The sequence below is a fragment of the Periplaneta americana genome, chromosome 4 (genome assembly GCF_040183065.1).
Source record: "Periplaneta americana isolate PAMFEO1 chromosome 4, P.americana_PAMFEO1_priV1, whole genome shotgun sequence".
Taxonomy (NCBI): domain Eukaryota; kingdom Metazoa; phylum Arthropoda; class Insecta; order Blattodea; family Blattidae; genus Periplaneta; species Periplaneta americana.
Window position 1 is genome coordinate 28,085,708 of NC_091120.1, and position 24,571 is coordinate 28,110,278.

Genomic DNA, 24,571 nt, shown 5'->3' on the forward strand with positions numbered 1-24,571 from the left:
CGACGACAAATCTATTTCAATACGTCAACAGGAACTAAGATTTTGAAGCCCTGAGAACGTCTTTTACTTTCGATTTTCAACTTTTTGTCTTCTGTCGTTCACTTTTTGTCGTCCACTCAAAAATCAATCTAAAACAATTCCCCTCTCGCTCGCGGTCACGTAATGGACGTGATCTTGATTATGAATGTACTGAAATCAATTATTCATATATCGGAATAAAATGTCTTCTACTTAACATTTGAAATTCATCTATACTAATAAATCTGTAGCCGAAATTTTTCTGGTAATTTTCGATTTTCCAAAAATAATTGGTCCTAACATATATAATTAACCACCCTGAAACCGAAAATCGCTTTTTTGAAATTTTTATTTGCATGTCTGTCTGTCTGTCTGGATGTTTGTTACCTTTCACGCGATAATGGCTGAACCGATTTATATGAAATTTAGAATATAAATTAAGTTCGCTGTAACTTAAATTTTAGGCTATGACATTCAAAATACGTTATTTAAATGGGGGGTTATAAGGGGCCTGAATTAAGCAAATCAAAATATCGCGCTTATTATGGATTTTTGTGAAATATGTTACATAAAAAAGTTTCTTTAAAAGGATTTCCGATAAGTTTTATTCCTTGCAAAATTTTGATAGGACTGATATTTAATGAGATAAATGAGTTTTAAAATTAAAATAACTGTCATCTAAGGCCGTGTAATGAATTTAAAAACAAATGACTTCGTCTATAAGGGGCCTTGGACAGCAACAATCGAAAGCTATGAAAGATAGCCTACAGAGGATGTTTCTGTGTTTGTATGAAGTAATATCGAAAGCTAAATTAACCGATTTGTATAATTAATTATTATTTCACCATTGGAAAATGTAGTTTCTCTAAATGGACATAATGCTATAATGTTACTACAGTAACTTCTGAGTGCTCTCTGGACCAAAATGATCGCATTTTAATTATTTAAATACAATTTAAATTAAGTAACATATTAAACGATTTATCCTTCTATCAAACACGAATGTTCCCTGGATCAAACGACCTATTTTAATTATGTAATTACTTTATATTTATTTCTAACAGGTGCAGCGGAGCGCACGGGTACGGCTAGTAATAGAATATAAAGTAAAGTTTTCTCTTATTATGTTCAATCTACTATGCTGTTATTGTTAGGCTTGGATTATCGCCATCAGTCATAAAATTCGTTTATTTATTGCTCACTTCCTATTTGGAAGGCGGCATAAAACTCCATGAAATGAAGATAAATAATGTCAAAATAAGGTTGCAGCGCACGCAGAAAGCACGGTTCACAGAGTGTGGTATCACCGTCTATGGGGTCATCTTTGATGATCTCAACGTAATTTTCATTTACTTAAAGCTGGAATTTGATCAGACTGGAAAATGTTTACTTCCTTAGCACAGAAATTCGTTCATGCGTCAATGGAGTGCAAAAATATATTGAGTCTTAATCAAAGTCAAGTATAAACTGCAATCTTGTCGAAACAATCTTCTCGCACCTGATGCGCATTTGTTTAATATTTTGCCGCAAATGATGTTCAGATGTTAAATATTTTCATTGGCTCCTTAACAATACAGTAGGCCGTGATATAGCGTGATGGCCGTGCTAGCAAGTGCATTAATTATCTTAATTTATAATTCATAATTTTCATACGAGCGTCTTAATTACCATTAAAGGAAAGTTTCATACGACTTTTTTATGCTTGACCATATTTCTAACTTGAAATTATTCACAAGTATTCATGTTATGGTTATCTAAGTGAGGAGCGGAACTGACCTGAATTGTGAGATGTACGCAGACGCGAAAGTATTGATTTTTTCCGAGGCACGAATGTCATTGACCTTGAAATAATCGTCCACACCTGTGGAGTAACGGTCAGCGCGTCTGGCCGCGAAACCAGGTGGCCCGGGTTCGAATCCCGGTCGGGGCAAGTTATTTGGTTGAGGTTTTTTCCGGGGTTTTCCCTCAACCCAATACGAGCAGATGCTGGGTAACTTTCGGTGCTGGATCCCGGACTCATTTCACCGGCATTATCACCTTCATTTCATTCAGACGCTAAATAACCTAGATGTTGATATAGCGTCGTAAAATAACCCAATAAAATAAATTGATACAATCTACAGAGTAACATGAACATTAATCTTGATATAACCTGGAAATTGATTTAGACATTGAAAAACGAGATGACAAATTTAATTTATTTGAATATTATTTACAATTAGGCCTAACGCTAATTATTATAGTAACAGAATAAAACCTTCTGCGACAGTATTAGATTTCCAGCCTCCGTGACTTTTCGCTAATTGTCTTTCGATTGTATATCCGAGAATAATCTATACTTGCGGTTTTATAATGGTACAATGATGATTTCTCATTGGCTGAACAACTGAATTATAATGAATAGGTGTACTTTAATGAGGTGCATTAAAGGGCTATTACCAGGTGTATAATTACTACATTTCGGCATGGTCGAGCATAAATTATTTATTAATATAATCGCAAAATATTCGTATTCAAATATCAACCATCCCACAAGAACATACTATGTATCACTAAATAAAAATACGAAGTTCAGAATAAAATGTTATAACCTCAAATATTTGTTTAACTTCGTGTTTTCCTTTTCGACAGCTATTGTCAAACGATTTGCTATGAATTTCATATTGCAGGAAGTAAAAGACCATGACGGCCAATGAAATACAAAATATTAATTTAGTAAATTGAGTACCTTATTTAATTAATTATTTATTTATTTAGGTATTTATTTATTTATTCATTCGCGAAACAGCCTTATTCAAATATCACGTGACTTCTCAACTCCCTGAATAATTCGCTACGTGCTCGCTAATCAGTGTTGCCAATTCAGCGGTTTTCCATTTAGATCTGGCGTTTTTTGTGTTAGTTTAGCGGATTAAATTGATGAAACTTGTACTGCTGATATAGGGATTTAGCGGGTACTTTTAGCACTTACAGCGGGAAATGTTACTTTACATTGACAATATAGCAATTTAGCGGTTTTTGCACTGTTTCCTAGCGATTTCTAAGAATCGAGTTGGCAACACTGTCGCTAATTATCGATAAGATGAGAACTCTTGTGATATTATCTATGATAATATAATTATATCTCTTTTACAAGATCTTGTATTTATAAATATATAATATATTGCAATTCTGTCATTTTCATGCAATTACAGAACTGATTCTTTGACTCCCACATTCAATTTCATTAATGTAAAAATTGTAATTATTCTATTATATTAGCAGTGTTAATTTACGTTAAAGAATTGATTTATAGCAAAGACCAGAACAATGAAACAATTCGGATCTGAGTTATTAATGCATCCACACTATGTATGCTACATAATGCAAAAACAAGCTGTTCAACCTTCGAATTCCATTTGTTTCCATAATATCAGCTCATTCATTCACAACTTTTGTGTGGTTTTCCTATAGTTGGTTTTGTGGTTAGCCTATTCAAGTGATAGCCAAACTGGAGTTTCCTATATCCTACACACTTCCCTTGCCGGTAGTTGCTCTGATAACTTTGTGTTCAGCTGATAAAACTTTCTCTACAGTTTTGTTATTACATGTATATTCTAAGTTTAGCTTTTCTCAATGACAAGAACGGCAAAGCATTTCAAGCCTCTAAGTGCATAAACTGGATTGCATTCAAAACATGCTGAGATGTATTCGTCATTCAGATGCCACACAAATTCCAACGTCCAGAAATAACCCAACAATAATGGTCGTGCACTAAAAATACTTTCACATTCTGAAGACACAGTTAAGTTCCGAGATAGTCCCTGCTGTTGTCTCCTCCGTGAAATTTATTGGTCAACCAGTTCAACAATAAAAAAATAATAGTACTAATAATAAGTCTTTATTATGGCATAATTATATTTTAAATCAAATCAGAAGATGATGTACAAACAGGAATATTCACATAAAATTGCATTCTAAAATAATTTGGAATGAAAATGTAGTGTAAAAATTCAAGACTTTGACCTTCAAAGGTCAAGAGCCAATAAAGTCCAAGATTGTAGTCGAAAATATAATATTAGAACTAATAAACTCTTTCAATTATTGGTTGAGACTTGTTAAAAAATCTATCATACTGAATGTACAGACGTGGACAAATTATTGACAAAGTTGACGATTTTTACGACAAATCTGTTTGCAAAATTTGACTTTTCAATTTAGACCACAGTTGACAATTTTGCATATTTCTATCATTACAATAGAAATATGCAAAAATGTCAACTGTAGTTTAAATCGAAGAGTCAAATTTTGTAAAGATATATAATAAAAATCTTCATATTTTGCTAATAATTTGTAAATGTGAAAAAATGTCAACTGCTGTTTAAATTGAAGAGTCAAATTTTGTAAAAATATAAAAACAAATTTTCAGTTTTGCTAATAATTTGGAAATATCCAAAATGTAAACTGTAGTCCAAATTGAAGAGTCAAATTTTGTAAAAGCATATAATAAAAATCTTCAGTTTTGCTAATAATTTGTAAATATGCAAAAATATCAAATGTAGTCCAAATTGAAGAGTCAAATTTTGTAAAAAAAAATATACAATACAAATCTTCAATTTTGCTAATAATTTCGAAATACGCAAAAATGTCAACTGTAGTCTAAGCTGAAGGATCATATTTTGTAAAAATATGTAATAAAAATCTTCAATTTTGCTAATAATTTGTCCACGTCTGTATATAGGCCTAATACGGTTTCAATTTCCGTTACATGATAGTAGAATCTGGACAAATAGGAAACAAGATGTAAAAGCGATTGGTTGCAACATAAATTAAAATTTTAAGGAAAACTTCGAAAATATTGTGATGGTTCACAAGTAAAATGATATTTTAAAAGAATTACGGTCTTACTATTAAAAACTCTATATACAGACGTTTAACTGTCTTATACTTATACAATGAGTAGCTCGTTTATAAATCGTGTGTAAATTCCTTACTAATAATCACTACATACGTCGTGTATAACAGTATAACTGTTACACAGCTACGTCAAAGTTTCGTCATTACTTCGTTACGAAAGGTAATAGAATATCTGAGGTTCTCTATTACATCCGGTAGAGCGCTCTAGTGTGCCGTGTAAAGTATCGTTAGCACAACTGGCTCTGATCGATTACCACACTATATTTTGGTCAAAGAGTACAAGCTACAGCAATATTATTCTAATTATGTTCTCTTTGGTTTGTTCTTCTGTGATTACGAGGCAACCATCATCATAAAATGACAGTCGATAAGAACAGCTGTTAGAGGGGCGGCCATTTTTTCTCTATATACAACGCTTAAACAAGGGTTTTCGTGTATATAACTATTGCAAAGCAATTCCCATTGTATAGTTACAGCCTGTTTCTACATCCATCGCTTATGCATGGTTTATTAGTAAGACCGTTAGAAACTAAATCAATATTAGAAACGATTCAGAATTACATTACCGATTAGAAACAGCACGAAGATAGATACTTGGGTATTACGTCGATACCACCCTAAAGGGGGAGGGGTATAGGCAGACCATTGGAAAGATTAACAGACTGGTTTCAACTGGAGGTCGAAACACACAAAATATCTAAACTCGTGAAGGATGATAGGATGATATTAGTTACATACATACATAGTGTTCTGCCCAAGAGTAGGTCTTTCACTGCAAACCCAGCCTTTTCCAATCTTTCCTATTTTCTACCTTCCTCTTAGTCTCCGCATATGATCCATATATCTTAATGTTGTCTATCATCTGATATCTTCTTCTGCCCCGAACTCTTCTCCCGTTCACCATTTCTTCCAGTGCATCCATCATTCAGCAGGCAGTTTCTTCTCAGCCAGTGACCCAACCAATTTCTTTTTCTCTTCTTGATCAGCTTCAGCATCATTTTTTCTTCACCCACTCTTTCCAACACAGTTTCATTTATATTCTGTCCGTCCATTTCACACGCTTCATTCTTCTCTATATCCACATTTCAATGCTTCTAGTCGCTTCTCTTCACTTCGTCGTATCATGTTTCTGCCCCATACAATGCCACACTCCACACAAAGCCCTTTACTAGTCTCTTCCTTAGTTCTTTTTCCAGAGATACGCACAAAATGCTCATTTTTCTATTAAAAGCTTCCTTTGCCATGCTATTCCCCTTTTGACTTACTGGCAGCAGCTCATGTTACTGCTTATAGTATATACACCCAAAGTATTTGAAGCTGGCCACTTGCTCTACTGTTTCATTTAGTATCCATGAAACAAATTTTTCAGAAAAGAATAGAGTAGGCCTACGACTTTCCAATACATGTTTTATTCGCAGACTAATTTACGAGAAAGTTCTTGATAAGATTTCTGAGACAAAAAGTTGTGGGAGGCCTTAATAAACAAGGCATTCCAAACATGTGACAAACGTGATAAAGACGTTTGTGTACAAATACTAAAATATGAATTTACATTGGGATAGGTAGGTGTAGTAAAATCAGAAAGCACTAAACATGGAGGAAGACTAATTTGTTACACTACATATAAAATAGTTCCTAATGAAATTAAACTAAATAACTCATAGCTGTAAATAAATACTTGCACATACATCACGAATGTATGAAACGACAGTGAAAAAATCCACTGAAACATTGACTAATTCGTGGATAGACCGAGAAGATTTTGACTCTTGTATTTTGATGTACACTCTTTGTAGTATGAATAAGAGAAAGAATGTGTATATTTCCTCTGATAGAGGTTCTGGCTGATATGTACATTTATTATCAGGCAGTACACCTCACTTGACGATATATGTCAGAGGAAGAACAATTTATTGTTTGTATGCATCTGAAGTCTGACTAGTGTAGTAATATAGTTAGTCGGCGATGTATGCAATGGAGGAGGAGAAGAACTGGCCACCCTACCCCATTATCTCCTAGCCTAGTTGCCTCATAAGTAGTGCCTACGTGGTATCACTTGTGAGGTTTAGCCCTGTCTTCGGACAGTTGACTAAACAACAAATACTACTATTACAATATAAATTTATATATTTCATAATTTATATTATTCTCAGATATTTTTGTGAAATGTGCCCTGAGCATGATTATGTACTCTTTCTGAGGGCGTAAAAGTAATTATTATATAAAAAAAACAATATGTACCTTTGTTCTAGCAATAAATATTGTTATTATTATTATTATTATTATTATTATAAATTCTTTGTTAACCAGAGAAGCACTTCTTTCTATCCCTCATCATAGAACGTCTTTATACTCATCTTCCTATACTGTAGAAATACCTCGCTTCTGGAATTCGTTACCTAATGACGTCAGGGACTGCCGGACTTTATCACAATTCAAAATTAAATTGGAAAATTTTGTCTTAGTTAATGTTTTTAGGTATTGCTAGAAGTATTGATTTGTGTGTTTCTTTTTTAATCTAGATTAAAATTGCAAGTTTCTTGTTTATGTTAGTTAATTAGTTAGGATACAATTAATTATGATACTTAATCACTCATTTAAAGTTTGTGTGACTGCAACCTGTGTATATTTTTGTATGGCTTTACTTTGTTTATAGTGTTTTTTCTCTCTCTCTTTATTTCTTGTATAGCTACATTTTGTATATAGTGTATTTTTCTGTTTATTTATATTATTGTATTTGTATTCCTGGTGTTGTGGAAGAGAAGGCCTGATGGCCTTAACTACACCAGAATAAAGAAATAAATAAATAAATAAATAAATAAATAAATAAATAAATAAATAAATAAATAAATAAATACATAAATAAATAAATAAATAAATAAATAAATAAATAAATAAATAAATAAATAAAGAAGTGTTTCCGTGAAAATGTTGGAATATTTTTACTGTAACATCACAATACATCGTCATATCTCGCATAAAAAGAGCATCTTCTGCGAACCTCTGGAAAAAGAACTAAGGAAGAGACTAATGGAGTGCTTTGTGTGGAGTGTGGCAATGTGTGGTGCAGAAACATGGAAATTACGACGAAATGAAGAGAAACGACTAGAAACATTTGAAATGTGAATATGGAAAAGAATGTAACGTGTGAAATGGATAGAATAGGAAATGAAGCTGTGTTGGAAAGAGTGGGTGAAGAAAGAATGATGTTTCAGGAAGAGAAAAAGAAACTGGCTTGGTCACTGGTTGAGAAGAAACTGCCTACTGAAGGATGCACTGGAAGGAATGGTGAACGGGAAAAAAAGTTCGTGGCAGAAGAAGATATCAGAATATAAGACAACATTAAGATATATGGATCGTATGCGGAAACTAGGAGGAAGGCGGAAAATAGGGAAGATTGAAGGATTCTGGGTTTCCAGTGAAATACCTGCCCTTGGGTAGAAAACTGAATAAGTAGAAAAGATAAGAGAGTACTTCATTGTTAAAATCACAGCAATGTTACGTGCAACATTGTTCTCTTAAGACACGAAGCATACATGGAGTTCTATAATCATAACTGATCGTCCTAAAGTCCTACTGGCTCCGTCGGTGCACGTGCAAATCATATGATCCCAAAGCTGACATTACACAAGAAACCGGGGATAAGGCATATAAGAATGTAACAATAAACTCAGAAAACTGCAGATCAGTGAGTTTATAGTGCGCAGATGTCTACGGCATGGGGAATTAAATGCATGCCGGTTCGACAGAGGAATTCAGAGATGACGGTACACAATGTGCAGGAAGTGACAATTGTTTTTCTCGAAGCGCATGGTAAAGGAATTGATTTTGTGCACCGTACGCAAATAACAACAAAAGTGCAAGGAATTACAGCATGCACCACGGCCTTGAATGAAATACTTTGTCATTTGATCACTAAGAAATGTGCTAACGCTGCATGCAGCCCAGTCGCAGCACGCTGGTAGGAAGAGCCGTCCAGTCGGTTGGAACATATGTTGGTGCAGTTATGCAACAACCCTACGGAAATCAAGAAGACCTTCTTGAAGGGTTGAGTTTAATTAATATATTTCTTTAGAAACTGTTCTTACAGAAATTCGCCCCTACCGTTTCATAAAATTTACGTTTTCATCTAGTTCTAGATCATTCGGAGCTGCCGGTTTTGTTTTCTAAACGTTTTAATTTGTTTCCATGCTTCTGCATTGTCATTTTTATCATACTGCTACGAACAATCGGCGAAAGACACCTAGAGAAGAATAAAGAAGTGCATGGTAATATTTGTGGACCTAGAAAAGGCTTTTGACAGAGTGGAATGGAATAAACTGATGGGATTCCTAAAGAAAATAGTTGTGGATTGGAAAGAGAGAAGATTTTCGCGGAAATAGGCCTACACATTTTCAGCATAACTGATATCTGATAGTATTTTGCACAAACATAAAGTAATGACTGTGTAAAATACTATTATTATAATTATAATTATTATTATTATTATTATTATTTTACACAGTCATTACTTTATTTTTCCATTAACACTTATATCTAGGTAATTGTCATTGTCTCAATGTAACATATGCTGTGCTGATCATACTAATTCTATTATTCCTTTAGTTGTGAGATTATATTCATATGTATTAATTATTTTTTTTTAAGTTAATACTGTATACTAGAATGTATTTTCCTGTTTGTGATTATGTATTCAGTCTTTTTTATTATATATTTTTTATTATTGTTATTTTAAAGTTAATACTGATTGTGTATATGTATTCAATCTCTCTTTTTTACTTAATTATGTTTATTATTATTTTTAAATTAATATTTGTATATCGGTATGTATTTTTCCGTATGTGATTTGATCCTGGTTGAGTGGAAGAGAAGGCCTGATGGCCTTAACTCTGCCAGGGAAAATAAAACTATTATTATATCTAAAAAAAAATTACGCTGTGTACGTGACCCATTGCCATGTAGAATACGTACGTCACCCAAGTTTCGGGAATGCATTGGCAGTTGGTTTGAATGTTTTAATTTTTGTTTTGTTTTACAAATGGAGAGTATGGATCTGTTGTTAAGAGAAGTAATTAATGAAGGACTTGCAATATATTTTCTTTCCATATGAAATGATATTTCGAAATTAGCCCCAGCTTGAAACAAATTTTTCACTTAAAATGTATCATTGTACGTGTCTAATATCACTTTAATGTCGGAGAACTCGCGATTACAAATCAAACGAGGCGCAGCTCTGTAGCTGCTGTAGATATTACTGAGACAGGCCGCGCGACACAGCTTATTTTATATGCAAATTTACACAAATGTGAAGACACACCAATAACGAATACTGTTGTTGTTGACAAATCGGAACCATGACTCATTACTACCTAGGAAAATTAGAAAATCACACATATAAATATCTACATCACACTGCCATTAAATAGGCCTATATGAAAAAGACCCACATCACTTGATTAATATCTAAAAAAAAATATATATTTCATTTTTAATAACAATATTGTTACCTTACGTAAGTTTTATAGTTTTCAGTAACATTATAATAGCTGTTACTCAGTACATTGTAGAAATGAAGATCTAATTTAAAATATTCTTTCTCTGCGTCTACTTATATAAAACCCCAAAAGGTTTCACTTTCATATCATCGATATAGCATTAATGTGTGTAATTAGTGACAAATAGGTCTACTCACATAATTGCATCAACTATAATATTTCATTTTTTAAGGTATTAATGTCATCAAACATTCCTGAGTTTTGTAGTTCTTAATATCCAATACAGCTGTACTCGGAAAACTACAGACCAGAGAATCAGACCTGTAAATTACACAAATGAAGATCGACATATTGGCATTATGATGTCAGAGAATCTGAGCCATCTGAACTCGAAATATGTCAGCAATCCTGCAGGTCATGGCCTTCGTGTAATATTGTTTATTGTAGTGTGTGTTTTGTTTTATTCTGAACTGCCATTAGTTCTCAAAACTGACGAAAGATGGATTTTGGAAAATAGGAAAATTATGAAGGAAAACTAACACTTCACTGAAAGTTCCTATTTTTCTAAAAATCCTTGGATGCCAAGCTTCAAAACGACGGGTCACTCATTAAAATTCGTTCAGCTGTTTTCCCGTAATTTCCATTACCAGTTCAAATTATATATATATCTTGTAGTAGGTGGAAACGGAAGAGACATCTCCTTACACCAAGGAACTATTAGAGCTGTTCAAAAATTTAAATATTTGGGGTCATATATTGATGATTTAGGGAGTTGTAACTCCGAAATAGATAGTAGATTAGTGCAAGCAAGAAAAGCCATAAGGATGCTGAATGGAGTACTGTGGAGCAGGACGATATTGAATGACACCAAGAAGAGGATTTTGACGGCGGTTGTGGAAAGTATAATGACATATGGCGCAGAGGGGTGGACATTGGTAGAAAGTAAGAAATCTAAGATTTTGGCAGTGGAAATGGACGGAATACGACGTAGTGCCAGAGTTTCCAGATTAGAAAGAAGGAGAAATGAAGAAGTGAGACGGATGATGGATACGGAGGAGACAGTGATGGACAGAATTGAGAGACGAACTCTTCAATGGTATGGACATGTCAGAAGAATGGAGGAAAGTAGGTGGCCTAAAACTCTTTTGGAATGGTCACCTCATGGTAGAAGGAAGCGGGGTAGGCCAAGAACAACCTGGAGAGGACAGATCCATAGATTGATGGGTGACAGGTCTCTGGAAGGAGATGAATGGCTTGACCGGGAAGATTGGCGAATGGGAATACAGGGTAACCGCTAAATAGTGGAGAAACCCTCAAAAGTAAAAAGTAAGTATATATATATATTATCATATCATACGTAAATTCGGCGCCTAATGCCCCTAACGAGGGGAGGTGTTGATAATGATCTCCGTATCATAGCTAAAATTAGTTACAAATTTACAGAATCACCCGGTATAGAGCATACGGTATATACTTCCAATATCCATGCTACTTTTAAATGCTGATTTTTACAGTGTACGAAGGAGGTTGGAATGCATAGCATGTCGTAGCATAGTCGATCGTGTAGGAGAAACTGCGTCTAACTGGGAGTTAGGACAATGGACCAAAGGAATTGTCTAATTGCTGGGCATGATCTCACATCTGAAGACTGCACACAAGTAAACAAAGAATCTGCTTACCCATAAGTCATCGGTGGAGATGCTGTTGTCGGTGTAGTAGACTAGCAGTTCGGCAGATAGGGGTCGCGGTTCCCTCAGTTTGGAACTGAGCAGAAGGCACGTCGTTCCTAAGAGCTGTAGTTGAGTTTTTTTAATATGACACACACTGAGGAATCTGTCCACGTAGTTCATCGCGAGCGGGAACACTTCCTCTTGGCACTTCTGGTCTTCACACACCTGGAAAGAATGAAATGAGCCACTTCTTTAAAATGTTCCACAATAATAACTGTGCGACATAAAGCAGTAAAACCCTACATCAGGAATTGGCTCCAAAAACGGACTTTTTGAATATACTGTTACAAATACAACCCATCATTAGAGGTGTGATTCTGTGATGATTATTTCATCCTGATTTCGGTGATTAAATTGGTTTGATTTCGGTGAATATTTCTAAAAAAAAAAAAACAAGCATTTCGTGCATACTTCGCACCTTAAAGAAACTTAACAAAATAATAAAACAATTTTTTTTTAATTACTATTGAAACGATCCTTTCAAAACTAACAGAAAATTGTTTGCAGCATTAATTATATTCATAATTCAATTTCATTCGACTTTGAGGAGGTAACGGCACTGCCTTCTCGATCACACGAAGGCCGTTGTTGCGGGAAAAACAAATGAACCTCGTCTGCTTCCGCAGCCCCTAAAACTATGCGTATATCGTTGCGAGATTCCACACACACATGTAATGCTGAACGATCAAATATGTAGAATGTTCATGTATATTTTATAACCTTTTATTTGGAAGAAGGAGGCATTTTCCGTGCGAATTATCCATAAAACCTGTTTTTTTTTTTTTTTTGAAAATATCGTGATTATGAAGTAATTTCGTGGATTTCTATCAATTTCGCGGAAATAAGTGGATATATTTCACTCAATTTTGTACTTTTATTAAGGGATTTGCATTTTCCTTGCATAAAATTAAGTTTTTAACACATTTCGCGATATCGTTAATACCAAAAAATCACACCAACCATCATGCATTCTGTAAAATAACCAACACTATAGTGAGGATCACATAATAATAAGTTTAGGGCTAGGATTTTTTTTGCATTTTTTGCCTATATCAACTCATAAGAGCATCTTTTATGTTATTCTGACATTTGTGAGGCATTTTCATTTAATTTTGGCCACAAATCCCCATTATTAATATAAAATAATGTTTATTTCCTTTGATATTTTGTCTACATATTTTGTCCATTAATACCCTTTATTTTTACTTGGTTATTTAACGACGCTAAATCAACTACGAGGTTATTTAGCGTCGATGGAGTTGGTGATAGTGATATATTTGGCGAGATGAGGCCGAGGATTTGCCATAGATTATCTGACATTTGCCTTACGGTTGGGAAAACCTCGGAAAAAACCAAACCAAATAATCAGCCCTAGCGGGAATCGAACCCGCGCCCGAGCACAACTCAGGATCGGCAGGCAAGCGCCTTAACCGACCGGGCTGCGCCGGTGGCTAATACCTATGCTAATACCCATTATTTTGTACAATATTTTAATAGTGTTTCTACATAAATATTGCCCTTTTAACGTAGTACACCCCATTCAATGGATGAGTCCAACCACCCCTTCAATATAGACTCCTCTATACTTACTAATTCCGTATAAGAATGGCCTTGTGGTGGACTACATGGAAACTACATCAGGTAAAATAATTAATTAAAGTGTACAACTTAGACAAAATTATATAAAATTAAATAAACTTAAATGTTGGTACTAGAATTTAATTTAATTTAATTATAAGTCTAAATATTAAGTAGCACTTTTCCTACTAAGCTAATTTTAGAATGTAAGATCAATTTTTAGGCATTTTTAAGGGCATTTTTGAAAGATTTTTAGGTCATAAATGCATTGTTTTTAGGACATTTTTTATGATTTATAGGTCAACAAAATCCTAGCCCTAATAATAATATATTATTAAATCGATACCATGGGATCGACGTTGGAAACCAACCAAATAAAATGAATTGTGATTAAATACACGCAAAGAGTGACACGTGGCAAGCTCCATTGTCTCTGTTCGCCAATAAAAATTACCATAACATCATTGGACGCCAGGGGCTTCTTTACATTCAGTATTTGGCAACTTTACATCACTAGGCCTCAAGTAGCAATTTGAAAGGAACAATGCACGTGCAAAACGCAGCGTCGCATACAAATGTGTTGCACACGGCTTAAACATGCGAATACTCCTCCAAGTTCGCAGAAAGGACCCAATGCATGGTGTTAGAAAGCTTAGCCAAACATACTACGTATGATCATTCTGCATTTTTTTTTCAAGAAATGAATTATTTTATTACAACTTTTTATATGTAACCACAAGGGATGATGTTACTTCTAATGTTGATACTGAAATTCAACCACTTTTTTCTTGATTACATATCACTTGGGCTAGTTCCTATCTCAAGGATTTTATCCAATTCATCGTCATTACCATCACAATCATCCCCAAAGCATTACAAGCAATTTACATTTGTTTAGTCCAACATTTCTCATGACGGCCAAGTTTCTTTTACCAGAGGCTTATAGTTTTTAAATTGTTGAGGTGGCCTTGAAATGTTCTTTCGCTGTAAGTGGGATAACCATTTATCTCTTTATTCTTTTGTTTCTCTTCACGTAAGCTAAATTGTTTATTTCTCAACGTTTTTTTTTCTTGTTTTCTGTATGTCAGTTTTTAAAGATTACAGTTCATATTTGATCTTTTCTCTCAAATACTGTGGATGTTTTCGCTTCCTTATAAGAAAGGTTATCAATTCTCTACTAGAAACGCGACTTTAGAAACGAAAGCTATCGCCTTGTGACATAAAACACTTTTCAGTGGACTGTTATGAATGTGATTCGAACATTAAATAAAATACACGGAAAAAATGTAAACGATCGTAAATTTTAATTATAGCTATTTCTTCAACATTGTTGACGATTATTTGTATAAAGATGCTCGAACTACGTCAGCCATCTAATTGCTTCCCGATGCAGAAAGTGGCGGATATTTTCTGGTTATCGGCTCTTGCTTTAATTGATCTCATTGACAGAGAATATTAAGTCACTCATTAGCGCGCCAGATAAGTTACTCCAACAAAGTAGCAATGCAGTTATGTGACATGAAAATGTTTATTTAGGGAATGAATTGGAGGTCAAAGAGCGCCTGCACTGCACAAACATACAATAGTTCACTGCAAATAACTGCAGCGAGGTCTCCATGGAAGGCCATTGCAATGCAATAAACTGCATAGGACTGATAAGACATATACGCTTCATGGGTTACGTCTCGCTTCGTTTCATATTTAGGTCTCCAATGCTGGAAGTTATATAAGCAGTCCTGTATTCGCCGGTTGTATTTTCAAAATTTATGTATTCACAAATTCGGCCACGAACGGAGTTCTTGGTCCGTGGCACGTTGACAACGGAAAACTCTACGGCGCTACGGTCTTTTGTGGTCAGCTGAACAAATTTTGAGTATTTGTGAATCATGGAAAGTAGTATTTAAAAGCATATTACAATTTTTAATCAAATGATTATCACATTTACAATTTCATTAACACCTGTTAATATATGTTGTGTGTTAAAAATATTTCGTATTAACGGTTGGGGCATCTTCAGATACAATGCCGTAGCAATATCTAATTATCCTTTAATGTGAATACAACATGTGTTTCATCTTTGTTTAAGTGCAATAATATTATCAGATATTTAACAAATTAAACCATTAAAATGGGACACACTCACGGACAGGAGAACGCGAATTCGATTATGCGCACTGTCCAAAACATACAGAGGTGAGCCTGCCTGGAGAGAAATAAAAAATAGGTTGCAGCCGCCAAATTACTCTTCAAGGAACGACCACTCTTATAAACTGAGGGAAAGAAGACAGAGGACGGACACTGGAAAGTTTTCTTTTCTCAATCGTACTATCAGGGACTGGAATGCTTTACCTGCAGACTTACTAAAAGCTTTAACAACAACCAAAAATGTATTTAAAAATAGGCTTAAGGACTTTACTAATAGACGATAATTATACACAGTATTTAAAGGGTGTAAATGATATTTTGTTACTGAAGTGTTGTATCAGTGAAGAATTATGTTGTGTCAGTGAAGTGTGTTGTGTAAGTGAAACGTGTTCCTATCAGTGAAGCTTTATAGTTTATAGTGGCAATGCAAAGTATTTAAACAGTGAAATGTTTTTGCGAAATGAGTGTAATATTGTACTTGTGCAGATATGAACATATCATACTCGTGGGTTTTAGTTCGAACTTAGGTTTAAGATACAAATTAGATTTATTTTAAATGTTATTTTAAGTGATCGTGCTTCATTTAATTTAGGATTTTCCCTGTTGTTATTATTATTATTATTATTATTATTATTATTATTATTATTATTATAAATTATTGTTAGTATTAATTATTAGTATTATTATTAATTGCATTTTTAATTAATAAGTTTATTATTGTCATTATTGAGTGTAATTAGTTACCACTACCACCGGGTATATACCCATTGCAGTGTGAATAAATACATACATACATACACACAAAGTGGGTAATATATATATATATATATATATATATATATATATATATACAGGGCTTTCATTTTAAAACTTCCCAGTTTAAATAACTAATTATTTAAATTCAATTCAATTTAAACAAAAAAGACGTCAATTTAGATATTGAGAGGGAAGTCTGAAACCAGGCTTAATTGCATTTTAAATTTCACCTCCCATCCCCCAAATGGTACCCCTATATTTTTATACTTAAATATGAAAGTGTTCAATTATGTATACAATTCATTTATTGTTTTCGTATCTTTTGTTTTCTATCGTTCGCCTGGCAAGCTTAAACATGTGGCTGTGTTGTAAACTATAATTATTATTTTCAAGCGATTATAAATATTTTATCCCAAAAGTATACAAATATACTAAAGTGCTTATATAATGTGGCATATCTTTCCAAAGGTTCAAGATAAATAATTTTAGTATGTAACATCCTCCATATGTAGGGGATCATTTTGGCGAAAGAAGTTTTATTCTAGGTCGATTTCTAACGGAGTAAGGTCGGTCCAAAATTTTATTACTTTGGGCCTCCAAATTCGATTTTCAAGTCTGAATTATATAAATTGCTTAGATTACTCCCAAGAATCATGTCACCAGAGTTTGAACGACATTAAGAAAGAAATGTGGATTTTTATCCTAAGAGTCTGTGTATATCTGAAGTTTCCTGTTTGGTTTTATCTTCCTTTGTTACACTTCGAAATATAGATGCGTTGTCAAAACAACTGAAATAAAACAATTGAAAATAGGTATCGTTTCGTTAAACCTAATTATTTTGTGAATGAAACTTCGTTCTTGATTTTATGGTTCTTCAATAACCGTGTATAATCATCAAGTATGTGCCATTTGCAATTATAGTTTAGCACTACCTTGCAATGAACCACCCTTTGATCTTTCCCGTCGTCAGTATTAAGGGAGTTGTGGACATTAGTGATTACTCTGATCAGAATGACGCCAGGCTACGTACAGACTAAGATTAATGCAGTTCCTATGGAGAAATATTAATGAAACTATTTTCTTGCACAATTAAGTCCGGGTTTACTGGGCATGCTGACACATTCCTGAAGATTAAATGATTTACCGAAATATTCTCGGACCTCCTGGCGAGCCAGAAAACAATTCGTTTCAGAGATGATATGATTCTGCAGAATCAGCGCATACACAAGCAATGAGTTGCTGTAAGATATATTTTTGAATTATTTATTCTCTTTCGTGCTCAGGATAAAAAAATCCCAATTACGTCCATTATACATATTGGTTTCATACTTCTAACGAGGAAAAAACCGGAAAGGCCAGGTCGTTAAGAATAGGTGGCGGCATTGCTTTTGGTCTGGACTTCAGCGTATCGGGTAAGCACCTAATGCCATCTCGCAAGCAAGACTTGCTTCAGTACTAAAGTGGCCTATGGTACAGGTAAATATGATGTGTATCTATACATAGGCTATACAAGTGTTACGCCGGGCTGATTTTAAGTTACTGCAACTGAATCCCAGGGACTTTATGTTTAGCAATAATTTTTCTCAGCTCACACCATAAATTATTGTTGTTGTTTAGTCAACTGTCCAAAATTTGAGCAAATACTGGGGAACTTTCGGTGCTGGACCCCTGACTCATTTCACCGGCATTATCACCTTCATCTCATTCAGACGCTAAATAACCAAAGATATTGATAAAGCGTCGTAAAATAACCTACTAAAAAAATCAACTGTCCAAAGACAGATCTGAAAGTCACAAGTGATACCAACAAGACACTACTTATGAGGAAACTAGGCCAGGACATAATGGGGTAGGGTGGCCAGTTCCTTCCCCTTCCATTGCATACATCGTCGATTACATTAATCGGACCATAAATTATTATAAGTACGTATATAAATAACGTAATGTTAGTGTCTACCCAGTTGTATATTTGTCTTAAAGGTCTCCCTTTATGTCTTGTATTGTTACTGTTCTAGTAATTCTATTTTCGTGGGGCCTCAACATGAGGCATAGGTAACGTAACCACAAATGAACCAAAAATATTTGTATCTTAAACAAAAATGCCATAATTATACACAAATAAAACAAATTATTGATATGAAATTATTTACTAATGAAGGAATATATAATAATCCTAGAAAATTATAAATATAAAATATATCTCGTTCTGAAAATATGTCGAATCCAATTATTACTGTTTGTATTGGTTCTATTTTAAACTCTAACAGAACTTCTGACATAAAACTGTGAAATGAATTACAATGTAATAGCGAACTGAAAAAAATATGTAAAAGATATCCACACGATAAGTTCATAACCAAGTAAACTTAATTCGCTTCATGAAAATCTCTTGAAAGTCGCTAAATAGTAACAATTTGACAATCAACATAAATTTGATAGTGCAGAATTTTGCTCATATGAAATTGTGACTTTCATGGTTTAGTGTCCAAAATAAGTTAATATTTGGATGCCTAAACGTTTTTTAATGCATTTATGTCAGATCTGTAACGCTTGTTACGAATAAACCGTTCTAATAGCATAAAAATATTGTTTACTTTCCATTTTTTCGATATAAAAAATTCTTTCAACCGTTATTCAATCTATGCGAAAACTTTTATCCAACTTCACATTCACATCATTGTTTTCAGAGAGGTTCGCCATGCTTTTGGCCTCTACCATTATGGAGTAAGTAGTAGTAGTGGTAATAATAATAATAATAATAATAATAATAATAATAATAATAATCACGATCAATCTATTGTGCACCTGCACATGTTTGAGTAGATGACACGCATAGCAGATACGTACGAGAAGTTGCCGCATTGAAATGGGTTTACTTGAAACTTTTTACAAGTTTTCTTTCTCCAGACTTAATGTAGTTGGTATCGTAATAAAAAGCAATATAGCGCCAGGCTGATAATTGCAGTGCCTCTACATATCGCTCATGTTTCCGGTATGGAATAGCAAAGTTCGAAAATGACGCATGCATTCTAAGAGTTAATGAACTAAATAAACTCTTGCACTGTAATGTATCACTTAGTAGAGGCCCAGCACTCAGTCTGTGAAGGAAGGAGGAATGTACAGCTGAGTACTTCACAAATGCGAGATTTCAAATATATGCTATTCATAGCTCGGAAAGTTGTTAACGCTACTTATTTCGACTGTTAACATTATGCTATTGCTATTTGTAAGAGAATGTCTTAGTATTAATGTTGCTTTTGGATCTAAAACAGTTTAAAATCTGCTTATATGCACTAGTAAACCGACAAATTTACGTTTACGGTCTTACTAATAAACCGTGTATAGTTTCTATACGAGACTTATGCAGAGTTGAGACAGAAAACATTACTAATAAACCGTGAATAAGCTATGGACGTATAAACAGGCTGTAACTATACAATGGGAATTGCTTTGCAGTAGTTATATACACGAAACCCCTCGTTTAAGCGTTGTATATGGCGAAAAAATGGCCGCCCCTCTAACAGCTGTTCGTATCGACTGCCATTTTACGGTGATGGTTACCTTGTAACCACAGAAGAACAAACCAAAGATCATAGAATTATTAGAATAATATTCTGTAGCTTGTACTCTTTGACCAAAATGTAGTGTGGTAATCGATTAGAGCCAGTTCTACTATCGATATTTAACACGCCACACTAGAGCACTCTACCGGATGCAATAGAGAACCTCAGATATTCTATTACCTTTCGTAACGAAGTAATGACGAAACTATGACGTAGCTGTGTAACAGTTATACTGTTATACACGACGTATGTAGTGATTATTAGTAAGGAATTTACACACGACTTATAAACGAGCTACTCATTGTATAAGTATAAGACAGTTAAACGTCTGTATATAGAGTTTTTATTAGTAAGACCGTTAATGTATAAGGACGGATACTCAGTGAAATCTTTCGATTATAATATCAAACATAATTCTATAAATTTACCATGATGTGCAGTTCGCGGACCCAACACTTGACATAGGCTGGTATTACAATATCAAAATTCTTTCATAAATAATATGATAAACTATTTTAAAGATTGATTATAAAATTCATTGTAATTATTATTTAGCATGTTTGCATTATTTTACTCAACTTGTGCGTGTATAACATCAAAAATTAAATTATGGTTTATTTAACGACGTTCGCAACCGCAGAGATTATATCAGCGTCGCCGGTGTGCCGGAATTTTGTCCCGCAGGAGTAAATCTACTGACATGAGCCTGTCGCATTTAAACACACTTAAATGCCATCGACCTGGGCCGGGATCGAAGCCGCAACCTCGAGCATAGAAGGCCAGCGCTATACCCACTACGCTACCGAGGTCGACTGTAACAGCATCTGGATAAATTTCAGAACACGGATTCCTTCCTTTTCCTCTTACTTCAAAATTCCAACCTTGTGCACACAAAATAAGTTATTGGCACTGAAAAGTGTCTTTTCGTAAGCATGATGATGCGCATTCGACAAACGCAGACAAATCTGCTCTTTTTAGTATTCTAAGGTATAATTGTCAGTGATGAATCCGTATACTGAAATTTTCCCCCAACATCAATGTTTTAGTGTTCTTTAAATGTTGTTTAGTCAACTGTCCGAAGACAGGTCTGAACCTACAAGCGATACCAACGCACTACTTATGAGGCAACTAGGCCAGGAGATAGTGGGCAGTTGCTTTCCCCCTTTATTAGTCGGTAATCATTAACTTGTATTATTATAAACTGTATCAGCTTCTTTTGTTTCTGGCTAAGTGGAAGAGAAGGCCTGATGGCCTTAACTTCGTCAGGATCAATGAATATTATTATTATTATTACTATAAAAGGTAGATTTTTTTAGTAAATTACACTATATAAAATGTTATGAAAATAACCTAAAATTAAGGAAGCAAGAATCATCTGCCTCCATTTACAGTTAAATAAAAGAAAATCTTTTTTTGATCACAGATATGCAAAAATGGATGATGAACAATACTATGCATGTGTAGCTACAATTAGTTCAAAAATATTACGATATGCATATTGCTAAAAAATAAACAGAAAAGGAAGCACCTGTGAGTTAAGCAATGGATTGCAAACGTGACAAGAATAATATACATCAAAATTTATAAAGAGGTACAAAGCGAGGACTTATATAAATTATTTGAGACTGAATGAAGATAATTTTCGGTTTGTCCAGACTTGTGCATTACTCCTGTACAATAGTTACAATCTCTGCTATTTTTATGTATACTTCTCGTCTTTTATTTCTGTTTTTCTAGTCCGTGTTTTCTGTTTTATAAAATTTCATTTGCTTCATATTCTCATAATACTGAACAACAAGAATTTTGCTCCGACTTAAAACAATGTGTCCCTTATGGTTTGATGTGCGCTGAATCCGAAAATGCATCTCTTTTCTTCGTATCACGTAAGGTTTTTAAGATATGCTATGATTTCACTTTTCGATAAGCGCTCCCCCAGGAAACATCTGGCGCGGGTTGGGGGTATAAACCAAACCAAAAGCTAATGCATTTTATGAGTTTATGACTTATTTCCGGTTTCTTATGGTTGTTGGCATATTCTTTTGTACTTCTAATAAATATTAGTATTAAGTGAATTTTATTTTATGCAATGAACAAACAAGGGTGTGGTTTTCAGTATTTAAAGAAAAGGTTTACCAGTTTGAGTGAAGGCAAATTAAAAGAGGGCATTTTCATCGGTCCACAAATTCACAAAGTTATGGCTGACCCTTTGAGGAAATACTTTCCGTTACAGAAAGAATGGCATGGTGCGTTTTCAAAGACGTTTACTCAAATTTCCTTGGAAATTCTCGGGCAGAGAACTGCATAGAACTTGTTGTGGAAACCATATTAAGTCCATATGAGAAAATGTGGTGTAATATGTCTCTCAAAATACACTTTTTACATTCTCATTTGGATTTCTTTCCTCCTAACTTTGGAGCGGTAAGCTACGAGCATGGGGAAATATTTCATCAAGAAATATCTGAAATGGAAAGGCGATATAAAAGCAGATCATGATCCAGCATGCTTGCACACTATTGTTGGTTCCTTGTAAAATACAGTCCCGGGTCTAGTTATAAACAGAAGTCATCCAGAAAATTATTTTAAATGTAAGTTCAAATTCCGAGATTTTTCTCATTATACGCATGAAATATTTTTATTCTAGTTGTATTTTAAACTACGTAACATCATTTTTGTATCCAGTACACATTTTTCTAGTATTATGAGGAATTTTACTGTCGTTTGCTGACGACCAGATCTTAATTGCAGATTCGGAAGATAATTTACAAAGAGCCATACATGAATTAAATAATATTACAAGTGAATATAATCTTCAGATCTCATATGAAAAAACGAAAATAATGGCTCTTAAAGGAAGAGATCTGTTAAGAGCAAAAATTTGCATAAATAATAAGCCCATCCAACAACAAAGTTATTTTAATTATCTTGGTTACATTGTGTCATATACCGGCAATAGAGATGTGCAAAATAAAGTAAACAAATTCCAAACACTATGTGGTACAATAAAAAGAACTTTTAAAAATTGTAATAGAGCAACACTATTAAAGCTTTACAAAGTAATGGCGATCCCAACCTTGCTTTATGGGAGTGAAAGTTGGGTCTTGACTGTCTCACAACAGAAGAAAATAGAGGCTGCTGAGATGAAATTTTTGAGACAGGTGGCAGGTTATAGACTCATAGACAAAAAGAGAAATGAAGATATTAGAAAAGAATTGGAAATTCAGAGTCTAAATGAAACAATTATTGAATACAAAGATGGCAAGATCATATACAAAGAATAGATGAAGATCGTATACCACAAATAATATATAAGTATAAACCTGTAGGTAGAGGAAATGTCGGCAGGCCACGGATGAGATGGTCGGAACAGTTTTCTTGAAGACGGAACGAGCCACAAGGCTTATGCCGTGATGAAGATGATGATGATATGAGGAATTTTGAATCCGTAGTGTGTTGTAAACTTATCAGCAGCAGTGAAAATTAAAAACAAATAAGTTTTGTCATAAAAAATTCAATTCATTTTCCCCAGAAAATAGTACGTGATGGAGCAATTTGGATATTAAATTCAGATTTAAGGCACACATATCAGTAATAGTCACCTATTTTTATTTCGGAGCAAGACAAAAATTTGTTGTTCAGTGTAATAGGCATTTTGGTCGTAGTTAATAGTTCAACAATATTTACATTCCGCCATATTGGTTTCAAGCTAGTCAGATCGTTTATAAAAGATAACAAGATGCACTTACATTTTATAAAAAAATTATCGAAGAAAAAACCCATTACACTGTCACATATTAATATATATTTTATAAAAGATCTTGGTGTAATACCAGTCATATTTCAAGTTAACCTGCGTGTTGTATTTCGTACTGATTTTCTAACATAAATATATTATAATCTTTGCAAGTCACGTTTTCTATCTAAAAGATGTAAACTTTTCCTCAGAAAAAGAGAGAAATTAGTATTTTGAAATTACGGTGGATGTCTCCCGAAACTTCTCGAATTTCTCACTATTGGTGTCTATAATTTTTTTTTCATTTGTAATTAATTTGGGGTGCCAGGAATAAAAAATACAATACAGATGAGGTAAAAATTACTATTTATCCTCGACCAAAAGCGGTTTAAGTATACATCACTGTGGCTCCTGAAGGTCTTATTAACATGTACGAATGGAAAACAAAGACATTGTCCCCGACTTAATAAATAGAGAATCCAACTTAAAAGTGTTTTTTTCCAAGCTTCAAAATGAGGGGTCATTTATTAAAATCCGTTCAGCCGTTTTCTCGTAATTTCCATTACCAGTTCAAATTATATATATATATATATATATATATATATATATATATATATATATATATATATTATTATACAAATATTGCCATGGCGCTGGGAA

General features: G+C 33.9%; 1 protein-coding gene across 1 annotated transcript in view; it reads right to left on the reverse strand.

The window, feature by feature from the left end:
- Positions 1-24,571, reverse strand: part of LOC138697641 (G1/S-specific cyclin-D2-like) — an 82,003-nt gene that overhangs the window by 55,703 nt on the left and 1,729 nt on the right. Inside the window, exon 2 of the mRNA XM_069823067.1 lies at positions 12,089-12,304. Coding sequence (XP_069679168.1) covers positions 12,089-12,304 — 216 coding nt within the window. The remainder of the gene's footprint in view (positions 1-12,088; positions 12,305-24,571) is intronic.